This window comes from Panthera leo, chromosome D2 (genome assembly GCF_018350215.1).
Source record: "Panthera leo isolate Ple1 chromosome D2, P.leo_Ple1_pat1.1, whole genome shotgun sequence".
Taxonomy (NCBI): domain Eukaryota; kingdom Metazoa; phylum Chordata; class Mammalia; order Carnivora; family Felidae; genus Panthera; species Panthera leo.
The window spans coordinates 7,302,374-7,325,999 of NC_056689.1; the positions used below are offsets into that span (position 1 = coordinate 7,302,374).

Sequence of the window (23,626 nt, forward strand, 5' to 3'; positions counted from 1 at the left end):
CTCGGAGCCTGGAGCCTGCTTCCGATTCTGTGTCCCCCTCTCTCTCTGCCTCTTCCCCTCTCATGCTCTGTCTCTCTCTGTCTCAAAAATAAAGATAAACATTAAAAAATTTTTTCTTTTTCAATTTGAGCCTAGACAAGTATAGCACAGGTTCCAGAAAATGTCCAGTGGTTTTGATCTTTGGGGCATGCAATTTTGTGTATATTTGCTAAGTGATATATTTTTTTAAAGGAGGCATATAGTTAACATATGTGTTATATTAGTTTCAGGTGTACAACATAGAGACTGGACAATTCTGTGCCTTATGTTATGCTCACCACAAGTGGAACTACTGTCTGTCACCACACGGCACTGTTACACTGCCATTGACTCTGTTCACCATGCTGTACCTTTTCACCCCTGGCTCATTCCATAACTGGAAGCCCATATCTCCCACTTGCCTTTACCCATTTTGTCCATACCCCTACCCGCTTCCCTCTAGCAATTATCAGTTTGTTCTCTGTATTTACAGGTCTGTTTCCGCTTTTTGTTTGTGTATTCATTTGTTTTGTTTTCCAGATTCTATATATATGAGTGAAATCATATGGTGTTTGTCTTTCTCTGACTGACGTCTGTAACTTAACATAATACCGTCTAGGTCCATCCATGTTGTCACAAATGGCAAGATCTACTTTTTTTAATGGCTGAGTAATATTCCATTATGTTTGTGTGTATGATGTCTTCTTTATTCATTTCTCAGTGGACACTTGGATATTATAAATAATGCTGCAGTAAACATAGGGGTGCATGTGTCATTTTGAATTAATGTTTTAGTTTTCTTGGGCTAGGTATCCAGGAGTGGAATTACTGGATCATATGGTATTTCTATTTTTAACTTTTTAAAGATGTTTATTTTGAGAGAGAGACAGAGCACGTGCGTGTGCACAGGGGAGGGGCAGAGAGAGGGAGAGAGAGAATCCGAAGCAGGCTCCATGCTCAGTGCGGAGCCCAGTGTGGGCCTTGGTCGGATGCTTAACCGACTGAGCCACCTAGGTGCCCCCTCTTTTGAATTTTTTGAAGAACCTCCATACTGTTTTCCACAGTGGCTGCACTGTGGAATTCATATGCCACATATTCCTATTCCTACCAACGATGCATAAGGGTTCCTTTCTCTCCACATCCTTGCTAGCCCTTGTTTCTTTTGGATTCTAGACATTTTGATGGTTGTAAGGTGATATCTTAGCGTGGTTTTGATTTGCATTGAACATCTTTTCATGTGCTTATTGACTGAATATCTTCTTTGGAGAAATGTCTAAGTTTTTTGCCTATTTGTAAATTGAATGCTTTATTTTTTTGTTGTTGAGTTCTAGTAGTTCTTTATGTATCCTGGGTATTAATCAGGTGATTTGCAAATATTTTCTCCCATTCTATGGGTTGCTTTTTTGCTTTGTTGATAGTGTCCTTTGATGCATAAAATGTTCAGAAGTTTGATACAGTCCAATTTAGCTATCTTTTTGTTGACTGTGTCTTTGGTGACACATCCAAGAAATCATTGCTAAACTGGTATCCTAAAGCTTTTCTCTCATGTTTCCTTTTTAAGAGTTTAGAGTGTTAGGCCTTTTTTTAGGTCATTAATCCATTTTGAGTAATTTTTGTGTATGGTGTAAAATAAGGGTCCAACTTAATGTTTTTACATGAGGATATCCACTTTTCCCAGCACCATTTGTTGAAAAGACTGTCCTTTTTCTACTGAATGGTCTTGGCACACTTGTCAAAAAATTATTTGACCATATATACAAGAATTTATTTCTGGTCTCTGTTCTAGTTCACTGGCATATATGTCTGTTTTTGTGTCAGTACCACACTTTGTAGCTTTGTAGTAAATTTGAAATCAGGAATTGTGAGTCCTACAATTTTGTTCTTCTATTTCAGGATTGTTTTGGCCTTGGAGGGTTCTTTGAGACTCTATATGAATTTGGGGATGGAATTTTCTACTTCTGCCCCCCCCCCCCAAAAAAAAAAGTTTTTGGGATTTTGATAGGAATCACATTAATCTGTAGAATGTGTTGAAATCTTAACAATATCAAGTCCTGATCTACGAATGTGGGATGTCTGTCCATTTATTTAGGTCTTTAATTTTTTTCAACAGTGTTTTGTAGTTTTCTCTGTGTATCACCTTGATTAAGTTCATTTATAGATACTCTTTTTCAATGCTATAGTAAATGGAATTTTCCACTTTGGACTGTTCATTGTTAGTGTACAGAAATGCAACAGATATTTGAATTTGAATTTTGTATGCTGTTACTTTACTTAATTTGTTAATTCTAACAATTTTTTGTGGAATCTTTAAGGTTTCCTACATATAAGAACATGTCATCTACAAACAGGTAACTTCATTTCTTCCTTTCCAATACGGATGCCTTTTTGGATAGAAGTGGCAAAAGCAGACTTCCTGTCTGTCTTGTTACTGACCTTAGAGGAAAATTTTTGTCTTTTATGATCGCATATCATACTAGTTGGGTGTGGATTTTTTTTAATAGATTTTATTTTTTAGAGCCACTTTTCATTCATAGCTACATTCAGCAGAAGGTAGAGAAGATTCCCATATCCCGCCTGCCCTCACACATGTATAGTCTCCTTCACCAGTTTTTTTTAAGTGTATTTACTTTGAGAGAGAGAGAGAGACAGCCTGAGTGAAGGAGGGGCAGAGAGAGAGGGAGCACACATGGAGCCTACTTGGGAATTCTCTCCCTCCCTCTCTGTCTGCCCCTCCCTTTCTCCCTCCGTCCCTCCCTCCCTCTCTCTGTCTCTCTCTCTCTCTCTCTCTCTCTCTCTCTCTCTCTAAATAAACATTAAAACATTTTTTGTCCAGGGGCACCTGAGTGGCTCAGTTGGTTGAGCGTCTGACTTCAGCTCAGGTCATGATCTCATGGTTTGTGGGTTCGAGTCCCACATCGGGCTCTGTGCTGACAGCTCAGAGCCTGGAGTCTGCTTTGGATTCTGTGTCTCCCTCTCTCTATGCCCCTTCCCACTTGCACTCTGTCTGTGTCTCTCTCTCAAAAATAAATAAACATTAAAAAAATTAAAAAATTTTTTTGTCCAAAACCACAGGATGCATACCAAGAGTGAACCCTAATGTAAATCATGGACTTTCTGTATGATAACGATGTGTCAGTATAGATAAACTAATTATAACAAATACAGTAAAACCTTGGGTTGTGAGTAACTTGTTCTGCGAGTGTTTCACAAGATGAGCAAACATTTCTAATAAAGTTTAACTTGATAAACGAGCGATGTCATGCAATACGAATAGTATGTGAAGCCAAATGTCACATGATCACAACTGAGCCAATGGTTCTTCTCTCTCTCTCTCTCTCTCTCTCTCTCTCTCTCTCTCTCTTTCTCTTTCTTTCTTTCTCTCTGGGATTGTAGGTGATGATTTCCCGCGCTCAGATGCTCAGTCTCAAGCCGTGGTGTTTGGCAGAAATCAGTGATTTTTCAGGACGTTGGAAGGTGCCCACAACTGGCACTGGTGTATTTTTGTCACTTCAAAGCACCTGTGGACAGTCCTTTGCTTTTCCCCACAAGAGTGAGCTTAGGAATGCTTTGCTTCATTCTAGGTCAGGCTGCCTGCAGATAGAGACCCTTTCCTCTGCTGCCTTATTGCCAGTTACATGAAATACAGTCTATGACAAGAGTTTATTAATTCTGCACTGTGGTCAGCATCCACGTGAGCGTATACAATGGCCCCGTGCAGAAAAAGATTCCTTTGAGTCGATAGATAGCAGTGATTCCGTTGGTGATAGTGAAAGTTGTCCTACACAATAACCCTCCTCTCTCCTGTCTCCCTCAAACCAACCATGAAGGTTATCAAAGGGAAGTACAGGTTAATTTATTTTTCCTTATGCTTTGTATTTTCTTTATTATTTTGTATTATATTACAGTATTGTAATCATTTTTATATGAATGTTTTTGGGTTGTGGAACAATCATCTGAGTTTCCTTTATTTCTTATGGGGAAATTTGCTTTGATATACAAGTACTTTGGATTAGAAGTGTGTTTTTGGAATGAGTTATGCTCGCAAACCAGGGTTTTACCATATACCACTCTGGTAGAGGCCATTAATAATGAAGGAGAGCCCAACATGGGGCTCAGTCCCATGAACCGTAAGATCATTACCTGAGATGAAATCAAGAGTCAGACTCTCAACCGACTGGGCTGCCCAAGCGCCCCTGGGTTTGGACACATTTTAATGACGTGTCCATCATTATAGTAATATACAGAGTACTTTCATTGCTCTAAAAGTAGTCTGTATTCTGCCAATTCATCCCTCTCCATCCTCCCTGCCCCCTGGCCTCTGGCAAATGCTGATATTTTTACTGTCTTCATACTTTTGACTTTTCTAGAATGACATATAGGTGAAATCATCCAGTATGTGCATATAGAAACTCTCCTACTATGCAATATGGCAGTATATGAAAAACCCACAACATGCACAATGGTATGGCCACTTTGGAAGATGGTAGTTTCTTACAAAACTAAACATACTCCATAAAATCAAGCAAATGCATCCCTATGAGTAGTTACTCAAAAGAGTTGAAAACTTGCATTCACACAAACATGGGTGTCATGTCTTAAATGCCTGACTCCCAAAAGAGGAAAAAGGGGGATAAAAGGAGGAAAAAAAAAAAAAAAAAAGCCTCTGGATCTTTAAATCCCCTGGAAGCCTTTTCCATCAGTGGGGATTTCAGCCGGGGTGGCCTGCTTCTGTGTCTGCATGTCTGTTATCATAAGCAGAAGTCAATGATAAGAACACAGATCTCTGATATTTGGAGGACAAGGTCCCATGAGCTGGTGCAGGCTGTGCTAGGAGTATGTACATGGCTGCCTGCTGGGAGGTGAGGGGCACTGGGGGTGAATAGCTGCTGCCATACTGAGTTGAAACGGGCTGAAATTAACTATGATTTACGGTCTAAGCCTTCGTCTGGACGATGCAAGCTTTTGACTAGACTCCAGGGTTCCAAAATAGTTACATCAGTCCGATTATGCCAGTAGAGTATTTGTCTAGGTGGGGAGATGGGTTTCCTGGGGTTCCTATTCTGCCATCTTCCCTCAACTAGTTTTTTATTACATGTTTTTGTCTGTCTTTTGAAATACATGTTTATATATTATTTTGACAAAAATAGTTTTAAAATGCACTTTGGCAGCTTACTTAGGACTATTTCATAGGAATTCTTTGAGGAAAGAAAAGACTTCTAAAAAAGACAAAGACTGTTTATTCTCACAGCTGTCTTTAGTGAATTCAGATTTTTATATATTGAAATTATTTGAAGTAAGGTATAGTTGTCTTAGAAAGATTTATATTCTAGATTTTCCACGTCTTGAGGATATTACCTCTTTGCTCTTGTCTAAGTTTTTAACCTACTTTCCAAGTATCTCCAGTTAAATTTTCCCATTTCCCTTTGGAAAGTGCTGTTTTCTTGCTTTTTTTCCGCTTTTCCATTGTATCAAATTTATAAGGCAATGAGCCAATTGTGGGCATGAAATCCTTGGGAGGAGAGAGGAGGAAGTGGGAGGGGCAGCCATGGTGAATGTTTTCCTAAGTAATATTCAAGTTCTTTGAGAGAACTTACCCTCCCCCCTTTTTAAAAATGCTGTGATATTTTCTTTTAAATAGATTGTTTATTCTCCTGCCAGTCTCCCTGTTGCTCAAATGCTAGATAAGAAATTGTAAAGTTCACATGTTAAAGGGAGCACAAAAAGTATTTTACCAACCCTCAATCAAAAAAAAAAAAAAAAAGGAAAATGCTGTAGATGAACAGGGTCAGGGTTCTTGGTTGCACAGGATGGAAAATAGCTCTAAATAACTTAATCAGAAAATAATTACTTGCAAAATGTTAGATAGCTCATAGCTCACGGCTCAGAGCCCTGAGCTGGGAAGATTGGCAGAAGCCAAGGGAAATAAGGCATGTCACCAGGTTACGATAAGGGCAGTCTCTGCTTAGGATGCTGACTGCTATTGGACGCTTGCTGTCCTAGTGCTGTCCCAGTGTCCCACACTGCTGCCTTGACTGGATATTGGTGACTGTGCTCATTACCTTTCCACTCTGCTGGAGATCTCTCTCCATGACCTGACTCCTCCGCACCCTGCTTTTACCCCTGGGAGTCAGTGTCCAGAGCAGGAGGACCTAACTGGTCTCGGCCTTGCTCCCATGAGGAGAAAGATGGGGAAGGGGAGTATTTGCTTCTCACCTTTTGAAATTGTCTCCAAACTGAAATGGGTTTGGGTGCAGAGCAGCCTCAAAAGGACTAATACCTCCTACCGATTTCTCCTGCTTTACACCTCCTGTCTTCAGACTCTGTTTGCAACTAGAACTTGCAGTCATTCTTTAAAGAATTGTTTTCATCTCAGACCTACTTTTTACAAAAAAACAGATGGGAACATACTGCATACTCTTCTGCATTTTGCTTTTTTTCATTGAACGTACTTAGGAATTTTCCATACTGGCACGGAGGTGAAACATCTTTTTATTGGTTGTCCTTTATTCCATTTTATGATCATTCCATCATAAATAGTCCCCTCTGAGGGACATTTAGGTTATTTCTGGTTTATCACGATTGAAAACAGTACTCTAGGAAACATTGTCACACATGTATCTTGCTGTCCTTTTCCAAGTATTTAAGGTAAATTCCTAGCAGTGGAGTTGCTGCGACCAGTGGGTCCATGGATTAAACTTTCACCCTCAAAAACAGTATCATTTTATATTCCCACCCACATGCATGAGAGTGTTTCCTCCCTCCCACAGCCTTGGCAGACTTTAAACTTATCAACTTTTTGCAGTTTGTTGTAATTTGATTTTTGATTGCATTTCTTTAATTGTGACATAAAGCCACTTTGTGTTTATTGGTCATACGTAATTTTTTCCTTTGATCTGTACATGACTGCTGACTCCATCTTCAACTTTTTTAAAAAAATTTTTTCCTAAATGATTTTGATGAACTCTTCAGAAAACAAGGAAGTTAGTTCTCTTTGTTCAGTTTTATGGCCCTGCCTCTGCTTGCCTTGAATTTGATAACTGCAAGATTCAGATGAAGTTATTATAGAGCTTGATGGATTACTCTATTTTGAATTATTGATTGCTGACTACTTTACTAATATGTACAATCATGAAATACCAAAGATTTTTTTTGTTGATAGTTGTTTGTTAAAGAATATTCTTTAAGAAATCACCTTGCTTAAACAGCAAATTGACAATGCTTTTAATCCAGAAGAATGTCATGTATCCACCACTGTTTGAGTTACTGAATCAGCTACATTCTCTTGGACAGAGATGGTAGAAATAAAAGGGAACTTAGTGGTTTTTAAACCTTTTTTTTTTTTTTTTTTTTTTTTTTAAGGAGTTCTGCTTTTTCTCTGGTTCTAGTGTCATATAGCTGTCTAACCTGTGGCATGCTGCCTAATTTAATATTCTTTTTGATCCAAACATTTTCCTCACTCCAAGCCTTTTCTTTTGTCGTTACCATTTTTATGTTCTTTTATATGTGCTATTTGTGTTCATCTATGATTATTCCCTTTTTTTTTTTCCCTGCTTGTTAAACCTTTTAAATCTGAATGTTATGGGTAAATTTCACTGCAGCTTTGTTGATTGGTTTTCTGAGATAATTTCTGTTATTTTCTCATTTGTCTTTTTTAACCTAGTATCATTTGTAATTGTTTATACAGAATTTTAGTTTTTAAAGTCTCTCTGTAGTCTTTCCTCTTAGATTTTGAGTTATGAATTCATAGCCTGTTATTTAAATGAAGCTTTTGAAATCCGTTTTACTGATGTGTATCATATCTAACTATGCCAGTATTTCCTTCCTTGTCTGACGTGAACTCTAAAATTATATGAACACTTTCTCCCTGTTTCCTGGCATTTCCACTCAAACTTGTTCCTCATTCTTGGTTGAAAATGTGTCCAGAGTTGTAGTTTTCTTCTTTATTAATCAAGCATGTCAGGAATTTGTTAGAAAACTACATATGGTTGAATACTTTTTCTGTAAGTATTTTGACAGTTGTAAAGTACTATTATCTTTCCTGTTTCAGTTTTATGCACTATTCCAAGAATGTACCCATTTCTACCTTACTAAGGCACGTGTATTGTGTTCCACTGGATTTTTTCATAGATACATGTATTTTAGACTTGTGCTATCTAGTATAGTAGCCATGAGCCACATGTAGCTATTTATGTTAAAAAAAATTTTTTTTAGTGTTTGTTTATTTTTGAGAGAGAGCGGGGGAGGGGTAGAGAGACGGGAGACAGAGGATCTGAAGCAGGCTTTGTGCTAAGAGCAGAGCTTGAACTCATGAACTGTGAGATCATGATCTGAGCTGAAGTCAGACGCTTAACTGACTGAGCCATCCAGACGCCCTATTTGTTTAAATTTAAATTAATTAAAATAAACATTGATTTTCATTTGCACTAGTCGCCTTTCAAGTGCTCAATAGCTACATGTGGTTAGTGGCTACCATGTTGGACGACATAGATACAGAACATTTTCATCATTGTGGAAAGTTCTATTGTACAGTGCCATTCTAGACAGTGCCGTTTTGCTTTTCATTCTAAAAAGGTCTCATTCCTGGAGATGATATAATTATTCCTTCTATGGCTATCTCTGGTATTAAGCAAAATAAATTTGAGATATTTTGAGGTGGGTTGCATTTTACATATTCATAGTTATAATCAGATTACTTTTAAAAATCAACTTTATTGAAGTATAATTTATGTGCAATGAAATGTAGTCACTTTTAAGTGTACAGTTCAGTGAGTTTTGACATGTATACACATCCATGTAAACAGCACCATAGCCAAGATTTAGAACATGTCCTTCTGCCATCAGGTCCCCAAACCTGGTTCTAGGCAGTTTCTAAATCTTAATTGTAGTTAAGTTTTGCCTGTATGTATATTTTATATAAATGCAGTTACATGGTATGTACTTTTTTTGTATCTGGCTTTTTTCTCTAAGCATAATTATCTCAGTTGCTGCTTGCATCAGTAATTTGTTTCTTTTTATTGCTGAGTAGTATTCCATTGTATGGATAGGGCAGGATTACTTACCCATTCACCTTTGATGGACATTTGGGTTGTTTTAAATTTGGGTCTATTATGAACAAAGCTGCTATGAGCATCCATGTCTAAGACTTTTGTGGACATTTATTTTCATTTCTTTTGATAAATATCCATGAGTAGAATTGCTGGGTCATATAATATAGGTTAATAAGTTAGTAAAAGAAAAAAAAAATAGATGTGAGGTTAATGTAGCAGAATAGAAATCATAGGAAAACTGACACATACATTGTTAGACAAAGATGCCAAGATAATTCAATGGGGAGCGGATACTCCTATTAACCAACGCTTTGGAACAACTGAATGTTGGTATAAAAAATAAAATGAACCTTGACTATTTGTCATATACACAAAAATCTCATACTACATACAAATGGATTGTAGATAGAAACATAAAAGTAAAATTTAAAGCTATAAAATAGGTAAAAACAGAGAAAAAAATCTTTGTGACCTTTGGTTTAGTTAAAGATTTCTTAGTGCACAGGAAGTTAAGCATGAAAAAAAATTCACAAATTGGACTTTATCAACATTAAAAATTTCTGTTCTTTGAAAGGCACCATTAACAAAAGAGAATGAGTCTGGGAGAAATACTTGCAGTGCATATACCTGACAAAGGACTTGAATTCAATACAATATAAAGATGCTTTTACAAATTTGTAAGAGGACAACTCCATAAAGAAAAGGGCATAAGATTTGAACATAAACTTTACACAGAAGATATGTAAATGATAAGTAAGTATATTAAAATATATTCAAAATCAATCATTAGGGAAATGAGAATTAAAAGATAGTGAGGTGTGGTTTCATATTTACTGGGATGGCTAAAACTTAAAGGGCTAATTGGTTGGCAAGGATATAGATCAACTGAAACTCTCAACCATGTTGGTAAAAGTGCAGAGTGATAACTTCTTTGAAGAAATACGTGGCAGGTTTTTTCTTTTTTTTTTTTTAAGCTTAAATTTTAGTTAATATACAATGCAATATTGATTTCAGGAGTAGAATTCAGTGATTCATCACTTACATACAACACGCAGTGCTCATCACAAGTGTCCTCCTTAGTACCCATCACTCATCTAGTCCATCTCCCACCTCCCTACCTCCATCAACCCTCAGTTTGTTCTCTGTAGTTAAGAGTCTCTTATAGTTTGCCTTTCTTCTCCACCCCTCCCCCCATATGTTCATCTGTTTTGTTTTTTAAACTCCACATAGGAGTGAAATCATGATACTTGCCTTTCTCTGATTGACTTATTTTGCTTAGCGTAATACATTCTTGCTCCATCCGCGTTGTTGCAAATGGCAAAATTTCATTCTTTTTGATAGTTGAGTAATAGTCTTCTCTCCCTATCTGTCTCTCTGACATCTTTTTTTTTCCATTCATCAGTGGATGGACATTTGGGCTCTCTCCGTAGTTGGGCTATTTAATTCTGCTATAAACATTGGGGTGCATGCTTCCCTTCAAATCTGTATTTTTATATCCTTTGGGTAAATACCTAATAGTGCAATTGCTGGATTGTAAGGTAGTTCTATTTTTAGTTTTTCCAGGAATTGCCACACTGTTCTCCAGAGTGGCTGCACCGGTTTACATTCCCACCAAGCAGTGCAAAAGGGTTCCCCTTTCTCCACAGCCTCACCAACACCTGTTGATTCTTGTGTTGTTAATTTTAGCCATTCTGACAGGTGTGAGGTGGTATCTCATTGTGGTTTTGATTTGTATTTCCCTGATGATGAGTGATTTTGAGCATTTTTTCATGTGTCAATTGACCATCTGGATGACTTCTTTGGAGAAGTGTCTATTCATGTCTTTTGCCCATTTCTTCACTGGATTATTCGTTTTTTTGGGTGTTGAGTTTGGTAAGTTCGTTATAGATTTTGGATACTAACTATATATATTATTTTTAATAGCCTTCTGAATTTTCTCAGTGGGTTATAGTTCACTTCCCCTACTGTTTCTTTTCCCTCTAGTTTTATTTTCTTTAGTACTGGGGATTATTGTCTTTGAGCATAGACCTTGACGTAAAGCTCTTAGTTTTGCTTCTCTGTTTACCTTGAGGTAATTAATATAGGAAAAGGCAGTACTGTCCAGGCAAGTGTTAAGAGTGGATTTTCAACAAGATACTTTACTTGTATTGGATGTATAATTGATTTTAGGTTTGACAACATGAAGGTAAGTAGGAGAAAATAGTTAAGGACTAGAATGTTTGGAGCACGCCTGTGTTAATGGGATTAAGGCAGAGATGACTTATGTTGAAAAGGAAAAACAACAACTCAGTTTTTGTTTTCGTAGTAGCAGCGGCAGCTGTAGATGAGTAGAGTTCTAAGAGCAAGTTTTAATTTAACATGAATACAGCAGAAGTAAATATGATGCCAAATAGCTACAGAAAAATATAGCAGATAAGTAATTATTTTGCTGTTTTTAGATATGCACTTTTCTTTTTTTTAAATCTGTTTTTGGATTAGTAGGGACTGTCCAATGTTCTTAGGTTCTTTTCTGAATGGGATACCTTAAAAGAGGGTTTGCTTCTGGGTTTCTCTCCAAGTGCTAGGAGCATTTGTTATGATTGTGGTTGTCTGTACTACAGTGTATCTGTAGTAGAGCTTGTCACATAGGAGGTACTCAATAAATATTTCCAAGATGAATTTTTATCAGTTCCCCAAGCATTTGAAAATGAAATAATGCTCTAATAATATAAAATTTAGTATCAATATGTATTGGTACCAAGCAGAGATCTACCAATTCATCTTTAAGAAACAGATTAACTCTCAGGTTTTACAATAAGACTTGAATTTAATTCTCTAGAATATAGTCTACATAAAGCCCATCAACGGGTTGGTTAGCTGTTGAAACATGGAAGAAACATGGCTAAGGGAAAGGAAACTTTAGCCAATGAACTTCAGATATTTTGGGCAAGAGATGGAAACATCCTGTTGTGGAGATGGAAACATCAGAATGTCTTTGTTAGAAATTGATTTAACTAGCTTCTTTTGTTTGATTCCATGTTTACTCAGCAGCAGTATAATTTCACTTTTCAGTGCATCTGCTTATGGCAAGATCTTGAACTGGCCATAAAGATGTGAATAATTTTGTTCCTGTGGCAGTTGGATTTTTCAAGGAAATTAATATATTGCCATTATGGTCATTATGATATTTATATATCAGTCGTATGATATGAGTTTGAATTTGTCCCTGAAAAAAACAAAAGCACCACTCAATATACTGACAGGATCAGGGCTTACCCAGAAAGGTAGAAGATCAGACCCTGGACCATCACACTAATAGTACTTCACCAAAGTAATTAACAGAATTTTTGAGGCCTATAAAGAAAGCTTATCTTGCAACCCAGATTCTTTTCCCCCCTCTATTGGAATGAGTTTAGTGGCATGGTCAAGTGTTTGGAGCAGCTAGATAGAATTTGGCATTTGATTTATGTGATCTTCTTTGCAGTTGAACATTTTGTATTCATTTGCCTGTAGAGTGCTCTCCAGTTGGTAGAGCAAGTATATGTAAATGTGTATGTACTGTATTTCATAAAGAAATATTGTAAGGTCAAATTTGAAGTTATTTTATGATCACTGACTTTCTTAATTGGAGTATTTAGCCCATTTATATGTAGTATAATTATTGAAATGTTTTGTTTACGTCTGTCATTTTTCTATTTGTGTTGAGTTGTCCAGTATTCATTTATTCATTCATTTATTCCTTCATTCCTTCTCTCTCATTCGCCTTTTCCTGTCCTTTCTGGAGTTAATAGAATAACTTTAGGTATTTAATTTTAATTCTGTTGACTTTAGCTGTACTAAATTTATATACTCATACATATTTTAGAGATTGCACACCAAGAGTTACAAAACACATTCTTAGCTTACTATAGTCCTCTTAGAGTTAGTATTGTCAGCATTAAAATGTAAGAACCTTACAAAAGTAGAATTCCTTATCCTTCCATTTCTTTTATGTGGTTATTGTCATATATTTTATATCTATGTATGTAATAAACCCCAGAATACAGTGTTACTTGATTGCTTTAAGCAGTTGTCTTTCTTTTTTTTTTTTTTCTTTTTTTTTTCTTTTTTTATTTTTTAATATATGAAATTTACTGTCAGATTGGTTTCCATACAACACCCAGTGCTCATCCCAAAAGGTGCCCTCCTCAATACCCATCACCCACCCTGCCCTCCCTCCCACCCCCCATCAACCCTCAGTTTGTTCTCAGTTTTTAACAGTCTCTTATGCTTTGGCTCTCTCCCACTCTAACCTCTATTTTTTTTTTTTTTTTTTCCTTCTAAGCAGTTGTCTTTCAAAGCAAGGGAAGAAAAAGATGTTCTTTTATAAATATAAATATCTTTTATATGTACTCCCATTAATTCCCTTCAGCCTGAGGGCAACAGATTTTCACTCATCTTTTGTTGATCATTTTTGAGGGGCATTTTGCCGGATATAGAATTTGGAGCTGAGGTTTTTTGTTGTTGTTGTTGTTGTTGTTGTTTTCCCCTTTCAGCACTTTAAAGATGTCATTTCATGAGCTTTGATAAGAAGTCAACCATTATTGATAGTCCTCTGTTTTTGTTTCTTTCCCTTTATCGTTGGTTTTCACTGGTTTTGACTAATATGCATAGTGATTCTTTTTCTATTTCTCCTACTAGAGGGTTAGTGAGCTTCTATAATCTGTAACTTGATGTTTTACACCATTGTTGGGGAATTTCCAGCTGGGATGTCTGTAAAAAATGTTTTTCTGCTCCATTCTCTTTTACCTGTCCTGAGACTCCAGTAACATATATGATAAATTACTTTGTATTGTTCCACAGGTCACTGAACTGTTCATTTTTTCAATTTCTTTTTTTCGTTCTTCAGATTAGATAATTACTACTAATCTGTTGTCAGGTTCATTAAATTTGTATTCCAGTTAGCATTTATACATAACAAACCACCTCTAAACATAAATATGACGTAGAACATTTATTTATCTTCTACTCATGCATTCAGGGAGTCAGGAATTCAGATGAGGCATGGTGGAGATGGCTTGTTTCTGCCTCACAGTATCTGGAGCTTTAGCCGTGAAGACTTGGTGACTAGAAATGAGTTGACACATTGGGGGCCCGAATTATCTGCAGGTGTTTTCACTGGCATGTCTGGTAAATGCTGGCTGTTATCGGGTCTTCAGCTGAGCTCTTGGCCAACACCCCTTTACTTGACCTTTCCAAGTGGTCTCTCCGTGTAGGTTAGTTTGTGCTTCATCGTAGTATGTTTGTTAGCTTGGTGTCCAAAGTGAGGATCCAGAGTCCAAGGTGAACGTATGTGACATGTTTATGATCTGGTCTTAGAAATCACTCACTGTCACTTTTGCTACACTCTCTGAGTTCCAGCAGTCACAAAGCTGTGCCCAAGTTCTAGGGAGGAACCGCAGACTTTACCAGTTGATGGGAGAAGTATTAAAGGTACGTTAATGAAGAGTGTGTGGGATGGTGCTACAGTCACTCTTGGAAATGCAGTCTGCCATGTCTTTCTTCTGCAGTCTCTAGTCTTCTGTTAAGAGCACAGAGTAGATTGTTCTTTCCAGATACTGTACTTTTGAGACCTAGAATTTCTGTCTTTTATAGTTTCTGTATCTTTGCTGAGACTTTTCATCCTTTTACTTATTGTAATAACCTTCCTTTACATTCACGTGTGTATTTACAATAGCTGCTTTGTAGTCCACCTCTGCTAATTCCAACATTTGGTTCATCTTGGAGTTGGTTTCTATTGACTGCTTTTTTCTCTTGGTCGCGGGTCATGTTTTTCTGCTTTGCATGTCTAATAAATTTTAATTGTATGCTGAATGTTGCGAATGAGATGTTGTAGGGAGTCTGGATTGCTACTTTCTTTATGGGTGTTGAGTTTCACTTTGGCAGGCATTTAAATTAACGGTTAATCTGGTATTGTCAGCCTTGGTTTTCTTTGTTAAGGCAGGCCTATTTCAGTTTTGTCTTTCATCTTAGGGCATGGTCCTCACTTCAAAGGTGTGGCCTTTCTGGGGTCTCAGCTGAATACCTGAGGTGCTTACATGAAGTCTCTCCGTTCTGGCTGGGCCAGAACTCCTTCTCCTGGTACCGTGCTGTCTCCGGTGTCCTCTCTAGTATGCTTTCAGACCCTGCGCACCTGCAGCCAACCTTTGGCCAAGGACCAGAGGTGCATTTCCGTATGGACTTCTGAGGCTCTCCCATTCATCCCCTTTTCTGTGCTATTCTGTTGCACAAACTTTAGCTGCCTTAGCACCCCTGAGCTTAATCAGATCTCTGCCTTTTACCTCGGTGAGATCTTTGTTACATTTGTTGTTTCTGCTTCATCAGAAGAGACCCTCCCAGCTGAAAGCACGGTGGTTGTGGGAGTACTCTCCTGTTTTTCTGGAAGCCTCAGAAGCCTGTGCTGCCTTCTGTTTAGTGCCTCAAATAGTCACCTCATCCATTTCGCCCAGTTTCACATTTGCATATAGCAAGAGGATGATTTGTGTACCAGATATTCTGTAATGGTCAAAAACGTATACATGCTACTGTAAGAAAATTTTTATTAGATGACCCCTTTATATTGAATGCCAATATGAAAAGAAGATTCTTAGAACAAAATTATTTAAAGCATGTAATTTGGTTACAATAACTTTGCTATTATAAAATAACTTATAATGTTCAAATTTTGCTTTTTATTGCATTTTACCCATAAATTTGTATTGACTTTCTCTAGAAATGGCAGATACAGTGAAAATGTTTATATTATTCTCTCTTCCCAACTACTGGTTAAACATTGCTAATCAGTAATGATATTCTTTTCCAGTTTTCAACCTGGATGTTTTTTTATAGTCTTAATATTGCACCCCAACAGGCCGCCACCAGTTTGATGCCTGTTTGCCAGTTCTAGCGTATTTCCATTTTACTAACCCAATCAGTATTATTTTGTGGGATATTTAATTTTATGAAAGGTTACCCCAGTGGATAATTTTCTAGAACTAAGGTGATTAAAAAAAAAAAAAAAAAAAACTCAAAGGAATCATTCAGGCTATTTAGTAAGTCCTCAGCACTTAACTGTATCGAATGTAGAAAAATACAAGATTGGGAAGCAGAAATTCTCAGCCCTTGTGCCTCTAATAATACTTGAGATTTAAAAGAGAATCAAAAACTGGATTTGAATATACCTTATAGACACCTAGCCAAAGTAACCCGAGAAGTGTCTTGATGAAATTAAAGATTGGGCTTTCCATGGCTATGCCTCTAGGAGGGATTTAAAGAGCATTTACTAGCATTTTAACAAATTGTTTGTGTTTGGTTACTCGTTGTTTCTCACTGGGATCTGATTTGTGGTTTTGTGATTGTGTACGCCAATAATTTCTTTTAAATATCCTCAAGACAGGCTCAGTATGAATGAAACCTCATGAGTCTTCATAAACAGGAATTGCATGAATCTCATTAAAACTATTTCTCAAAGAGGACTGTTATCACATTAAAAAAAAAAAGGCCTAACTTCTATTTTTTTCTAATTCAAAAATAGTATATGAAAATACTAATTTTGTGTAAACTAAGATATATTGTTCAAAAGCAGTTGGATTTCTAAGCTCATCAGACCCATTTTTTGGAAGTAAAATAGTTTGATACAACTTTGTCCGTTCTGTACTTTTTGGGAAAATACAGTAGGACAGGCAACTTTTCTTTTCTTTTGAAAGTAGTGTACGCTTCTGTTTTAACAGCATAGTTGCAGAAGTGTTGGAAGCGAACAGTGAAAACCTGCGTCTGTCCCCGAGAACTTTTGCTAACCATTATGACCGTTTTGGTAGGTGCCCTTTCCTTCCTTTAGGCACCACTTGAATGTGCCTGCGGGGCCGCCACGTGGGAACCCTGCTCCCTGGATTTGGGCAATAGGATGTGCATGTCCTTGTTAATATAGTGTTGCTTTATGTACTTGGATTCAAAAGTTAAAATGACCAGACCCAGGATGAACTAAAAATAAATTGTTAATCCTCCGGAACACCTTTTTCTCTGCTCACATTTACATTACAGGCTTTCTGTGAGAAAACTGTAATTTGCAGATCATTTCCTGCTTATTCATTTTCTCTCCAAAGAAACCCTTGGAGGAAAAGATAAGGCAGATAGTGATGAATTGTTGTTTTCTGAATTTTATAATCACTGTCCTTCAAATAATTTGTTTTTGTCTTGGTTATCCCAGTTGTCCATAGCATTTATCTAAATTTCTAAATTTTCAACCAAATTAAAATACAAACAGAAAAAGTTAAAAGCTTCTGGAAGAAAGCATAGAGAATATCTTTGTGAACTCTAGGGGTAGGGAACGATTTCTCAGAGAGAGGACACAAAGTTCTAAACAAAAGAACAAAAGAAAACTTTGATATAGTGGATTGTATCAGAATTTAAAATCATTGATTGTCAAAACACGTTATTAAGGGAATGAAAAGGCAAGTCATAGACAAGGAGCAAATATTTATGTCAGTACATGTGTCTGACGAAAGACTTTTTACCCAGAATATATAAAAGCCAGTAATAAATAAAAAAGCCAGTTAATACAACTGGGGTGGGGGAGAAGAATGAGCCCATGATTTGAAGAGACATTTTAAAGAAGAAGGTATAAAAAAGGCTAATAAACGAATGAAAACATGCTTAAAGTCACTAGTCATGAGAAGGAAATTTAAAACCGCAGTAAGATACCATTTTATGTACATTAGAAAGACCGTGATTAAAACAGCACCAGATGTTGATGAGACTTTGGAGCAACTGGAACTCTTTTAAAATGCAGATGGGATTGTAAAATGGTATCACTGTTTTGGAAAACCGTTTAGTAGTTTTTTTATAAAGTTAAACATACCACCTGTCTACCCTGTCTACCTTATGACCCAGCAGCTCTACTTCTAATTATCATTTATTTATGTGAGGAACGAAAAGCATGTGTCCCCAAAATTCTTGCACAAGAATGTTTATGTACTTACTCATAATAACCCCAAACTGTAAACGTCCTAAATATCCATCAAAGGAGAAGGAATAAATAAATGGTGGTGTAGTCACACGATGGAATCATACTCAGAATGAAAGGAATGAACTGTCGATATAGGTAACATAAATCAATCTGTAAAACATTAGATTGGATGAAAGAAGCCAGTTGCAAAAGACTATGTATCATGTGATTACATTTATATGATGTTCAAGAACAAGGACAAATTAATCTGTGGTACTAGTAGCTGCCTGGGAGCTTGCTGGGGTTTGACTGTAACTGGGCATGAGGGAATTTTCTGGGGTGGTGGAAGCATTCTATATCTCGATTGAGATGGTTGTTACAAAACTCGTAGAATTGTACACCTAAGATCTGTTTGTTTCACTGAATGTAAATGTTGCCTCAGTTTAAAGAAAAAGTACAAACTGAGAAAGGTACAGGCATGGAGAAGATAAAGATGGAACAAGAGACAAGAGACATAACACTTTTTTCTGTAGTGTATTCAAGTTCGGTAGAAGTCGTCATAGAATCAGTGCTTCCTTGATTAGTTGAAGAAGTAGGTTAAAGTGATGTATCATAAAAAGTGGCACATACCTTAAATATTTAAAGAAAAGAACCTGTGCAATATTAGAATCAAATATTGTTCTACAGGTTTATTAACAACCACCACCAGAACCAAAAAGTAGTTATTTTTGTTTCCTTCTGCTTGTGGACCCCTTCTTAGAGTGATTTTAAGTTAGGATTACGAATATGCCTGCCATGTTGGTCATTTGTTTTTGGTTTGCAGTAGAAAATAAAGATTAGAGATAAATTAGAGAACAGCCATAGAGAAAATCAGTGATCATCTTTTTCTTCTCCTTCATTAGTAGAACGCTTGCTTGTTTGCTGTGTACATGTTTTCCCAGAATGCCCATAGTAATTCCAGCTCCCCCTTTGGCTAGATATGATAATGTGACAACTTAAGATCTGTGGTTTTAAGTTGAGTGATGATTTCTTAAAGGAGGGACCTGTTCTTCTTTCTCTTCTCCAGTCTGTTACTGCTGCAGATATGGCACACCATCTTGGACCTTGCGGCTGCCGCTCATATTGGCCAAACAAATGGTGGAACATTGCTTTTATGAAATCCTTTTATCCAGTCCTTTATGAAACATCTACCTTACCAGCTGTAGACTACTAATCCTGGAGTTTATGTGAGAAAATAGTGTATTTAATATATTCAGTAGCATATTTGTTTACGAACTCCACCTCCGCACCCCCCCCCCCACCTTTTTTCTGTTTCTCACAGGTAACCCTTATTCCAATTGATTCAGTTACTCCATTATTAGTTTGATAGCAGGAGCCATAGTTCATAAATAATTTTATCCCAGGGAAATAAGCACAGTTTCAAGTATATAATACGTGTTCTCTCCATATTCTTAAATAAATAAAAGGTAACATTGATAGGAATGGGTATCAAGGAATGAACACAGGAAAGCATACCATTCAAAATAAATACTAGTGACCTGAGCCCTCGATGAAGCACTGGCCATGCAAGGAAAGAGCCTGGTCTAGAAACTGTTGAGTGGTTTAGAGAATGAGGGCCTGACTCTGCAGAAATAAGAGGAACCCATCTTGTCATACTAAATCCATGAGAAAACGTTTTGTTGGTGTAGGAATGTCAATAGAGAGCCATTATTATGTTAGTTTTGATTGTAATCAGAAAATTTTCAAAAACCTAATACTTGATGTATTATAGTTAACACACTAAAATCTACTTATAGTCTAATGACTTAATTTTTGTGTATATAAATAATAATATTTTGACATTTGCAACAACCATAGTGTGACATAAAAATATATCATTTTAATTAGTGACAAAGTTACTTGTGTACCACTTGTATTACTGAGTGACACGATTTTTCACATCCAAGTTTATGAACTCTTTCCCCCTCCATCCCAACCACACACATACTTTCAGCCCTTCTTTTGCTCGTTAAATAGTAATTTTGGTTATATCAGTTTTGGTTTTTATGTGATTATGACTAGATAAACACCATTTACAGTTAAGTAGTATAACTTTTTTTCTGGAAAATTTTGTTTTCCCTGGAGTTCTAATTCTCTCTCCCTCTCTTTCAACTTTAGTTTCTATGTTCTTATCCCTGAACTGTGTAAATCTCTCAACATGTTCAAGCACATTTGGCATTATGTCAATTTTATCTTCTTCAGGAGCCTTCTGATGTACCCTAATCTGGGTTAGTTGTTAACTAGACTTTCTTCACCAACATTCTGGAAATTCTCTTTTCCCTTCTCATGAGTTGGATTCTTCAGTTCCTGGAATTGTCATCTTTCATGGTTTCCCACCCTTCTTTTGGTGGAACAGATCTTCTAGTAACTTCCTGAGACAGACTATGTGGGCAGAAAAATTACTTGAGACTTCTCTTATTTAAAAATATCTTTATTCTATATTCACACTTGATTTGTAGTCTCTTTTGGTATGGACTTCTAGGCTGGGAATAATTTTCCCTCAAAGTCAGAAGGTTTTCTGCAATTGTTTTGTAGCTGCTAGTGTTGCCATTAAAAACGGTGATGTAATTCTGATTCCAGATTATTTTTATGAAACTGTTTCCTCTTGGGCAGCTTCTAGGGTCTTAGGTTCTTGTCAGTATTCAGAAATTTCACTAAGCTATGTATGCCTTTATTTGGGTCTGTTTTCATCATTTTTGCTGAATACTCATTGTATCCTTTCATTTTGGAAACTCCTTCAGTTTGGGGTATTTTTCTTGAATTATATCTTGCATTTCTTCTCCTTTTGTTTTCTTTTCTCTGAAACTTCTATTCATATGTTGAAACTTTTGGGCTTTAAAATTTTTTAAAATCTCCTCTTTTGTTTTCCATTTGTCTTTTCTATTTATCCCGAAACATCCTCAGCCTTATACTTTTCTAACTCGTCTGTTACCTACCTCATAAGAGTAAACAAATTTATATGCATAAAGTTTTTCAATGTGATAAATGAATGTGGTAAGTGCTTTTGTTGACTGTAATTGTTGTTCAGTTTCTTAACTGGAGGGAGAGGGCTTTGGTCTGGATTCTTTGACTTACTAGCAGTATAACCTTGGGCAAGTTGTGTAATTTCTTTGATATCTACTTTCTTCATTTGTGAAATGTGAATGAGCTCTCTCTCTCTCAGATGTTTGTGAGTGTCAACTGAGAATATATATGTGAACATACTTTAAAAACTTTGCATGGACTTATTGGTTAGTACTTGTATCTTTCAAATATCAAAAGTTTTTAGTTTGAAAGAAAATGGTGGCTGAATTTTCAGGGTGGTTTTTCAGGTTGCTTGATTGCATGTGACTATTTCTTGCACATCTGCATGAGCTAGGTGAACTTGAGCTAAATGCTAATGCTGCCTTTTAAATGACGTATTTCTTAATGCTTTGACCTCCTAATCCTAGACTGGAGACAGGTTATGACAGTATTTATTCTGTGACAAGCTCTATCGTTACTTCAGATTGTATAAACCTGTGTAATGTAATAATTATTTACAAGTATCCTGATTACCAGTTGAAATCCATGAAGAGAATATTTACTGGAATTTATCTACTTATTTTTCTTAAATGGTATTTGAGATTAGGAAAAATGGAATCTCTCCTTTAGGTATTCTCAATAGTATAAATGTAATTTCAAATGTTAGCTTATTTTTGTTAATGGTGGCTTTTTGTTTGTTTGTTTTGTTTTAAGGTTTTTGGATTCAAAGCATAAAAACCATTACAAGATATACAATCTGTAAGTATGTTTTTTATTTGTATGCTTGCAAATATCATCTAAAATAACTATTAAGTGAAAGTTATTTCCTTGTTAGAATCAGGTAGAGTTAAAGATATATTTTAACATAATTGTGTTCCTAAAACAATTAGTCCAAGATGTCTGATTAAGAGCATTGTTAGGTCACTCAGAAAGTGTAGTGATGAGGTCAAAACAATGTTGGCACACATTCACATTACTTGATCTGCTTTAAGTGACTTGGAATCCAGCCCATCTTTGAGCCAATAACCATGCGGTAACTTGAAGCGTAATTCACAGCAGAGCTTTTCTGTTAAAGCATTAATAACAACTTCCATGGAGGGATGCTTCAGAGTGGGTGTAATTTTGTTTCTTCTGTGTCTTTAAGGTCATTTGATTGAAACAGCTATTAGGGTAATCTCTAGCTCGTAGGTACCATACATAAGTTACCTACACCTGTTGAGTTGGGTGGTTTCTCTTGTCTCGGGCAGGATGTAAGGATTGCCCACTTGGTACAGCTAGCTCATCTTCTCTTTAACCTTTTGTTTTTCTTTTTGACTTTGTGAGTAAGGATGTAAAAAGGGAAAAAACAAAAGAAAAATGGGAAGAAAATATTTTATCACTTTTGCCCTTGAAGACTATTATTCCTTCCCAAAATATTGACCATTTCCTACCGTTTTAAAAATGGCATATAAAATGTGTTATTTTCCTACCTGGTTTTTATTTTTCCTATGTGATGTCTGTAAATTATGCAACAAAAATTTTTAATCTGAGGTTACGTTTACTAATTCACTGTCACAATTTTTGTAGAATTTGTTAATCAAATGTGAGAGCAAGATTCTTTTCTACCTTCCATAGGCATTTAAATCTTCACCAAAAAGGATGTCTGCCTTGTCAGCTTGTGAGATTTGCTTTTCTATCTTTAATTTAGTGATCTTTCTGTTCTGATAAGACCTCAGAAGACCTGAGGGTGAAGTAGACACCATTATTGTTTCTCTTTGTAACTTTTCACTAATTTCCTCAGATTCACAAAGAAGCAAATGTTTATGCAGTGCTTGCCACATTAGGCATTGTAAAACTGGGTGGTGGTTCAGAGGTGAATAAGATAGAGTTTCAGTCTCTGGTAGTTGATAGTCTAATGTGATAGGTGGACAAACTATTACAAAAGAGGTGACTGTTGTGTAGAAGAGAGCTGTGTGGGCAACAGTGGAAATAGTAATTGTACTCCATAGGAAAGTTTTCATAAAGAAAGGCATATTTGGGCTGGGGTGAAAGAATCCATGGGGCCTGTCCTGCAGCCCTCAGGTTAGGGAAATGGCATTGCAGGCAGAGAGAGGGGCACATAAGGACCTTGTTGGCATAATAGTGTTTAGAATATGGCAGATAATCCATTACGGTCAGATTATGGTAGGTGTGGGGAGGGGGCGGGTGTGGCGGTAATAGATAACAAGGTGAAAGAAAGTAAATGTGCTGTAGAGACTTAAGTTTTGGTGGGCCCCAGCTTACAAATGCTCTGTGCATATCTTTTCCTCTTGTACTGATTAACCTCCTGTAACAAGCCTTGTTGCAGATGCCATAGTGTTTCCATGTAGGAAAATAAAAACCACAAAGCTTTTTATATTTTTTGAATAACTAGACTCAGAAGCTAAGTTTAAAAAAGAAAACACACACACACACACACACACACACACACACACACACACGACAAGAACTGTGAAAAGCTTCAGTCCACTGAGTTACTTCGGGTTTAGACTCTCAAGATAAGGCATTTAGAATTCCAGATGGAAGGGAGAAAGATACCAAAGACATATTCTGCCTTTTT

The 23,626-nt window shown here is 36.5% G+C and overlaps 1 protein-coding gene across 3 annotated transcripts in view; it reads left to right on the plus strand.

Moving 5' to 3' along the window:
• PTEN (phosphatase and tensin homolog) overlaps window positions 1–23,626 on the plus strand; it is a 92,062-nt gene that overhangs the window by 33,435 nt on the left and 35,001 nt on the right. Inside the window, exons 1-2 of one of the 3 annotated variants that reach the window (XM_042909406.1) lie at window positions 19,210–19,232; window positions 21,763–21,807. The exons of 1 other annotated variant lie outside the window; for it this stretch is intronic. In XM_042909406.1, coding sequence (XP_042765340.1) covers window positions 19,231–19,232; window positions 21,763–21,807 — 47 coding nt within the window. In that variant the 5' untranslated portion in view covers window positions 19,210–19,230. Of the gene's footprint in view, window positions 1–19,209; window positions 19,233–21,762; window positions 21,808–23,626 lie in introns of those variants that run through there. One more of the 3 variants, XM_042909405.1, reaches the window with a different exon arrangement.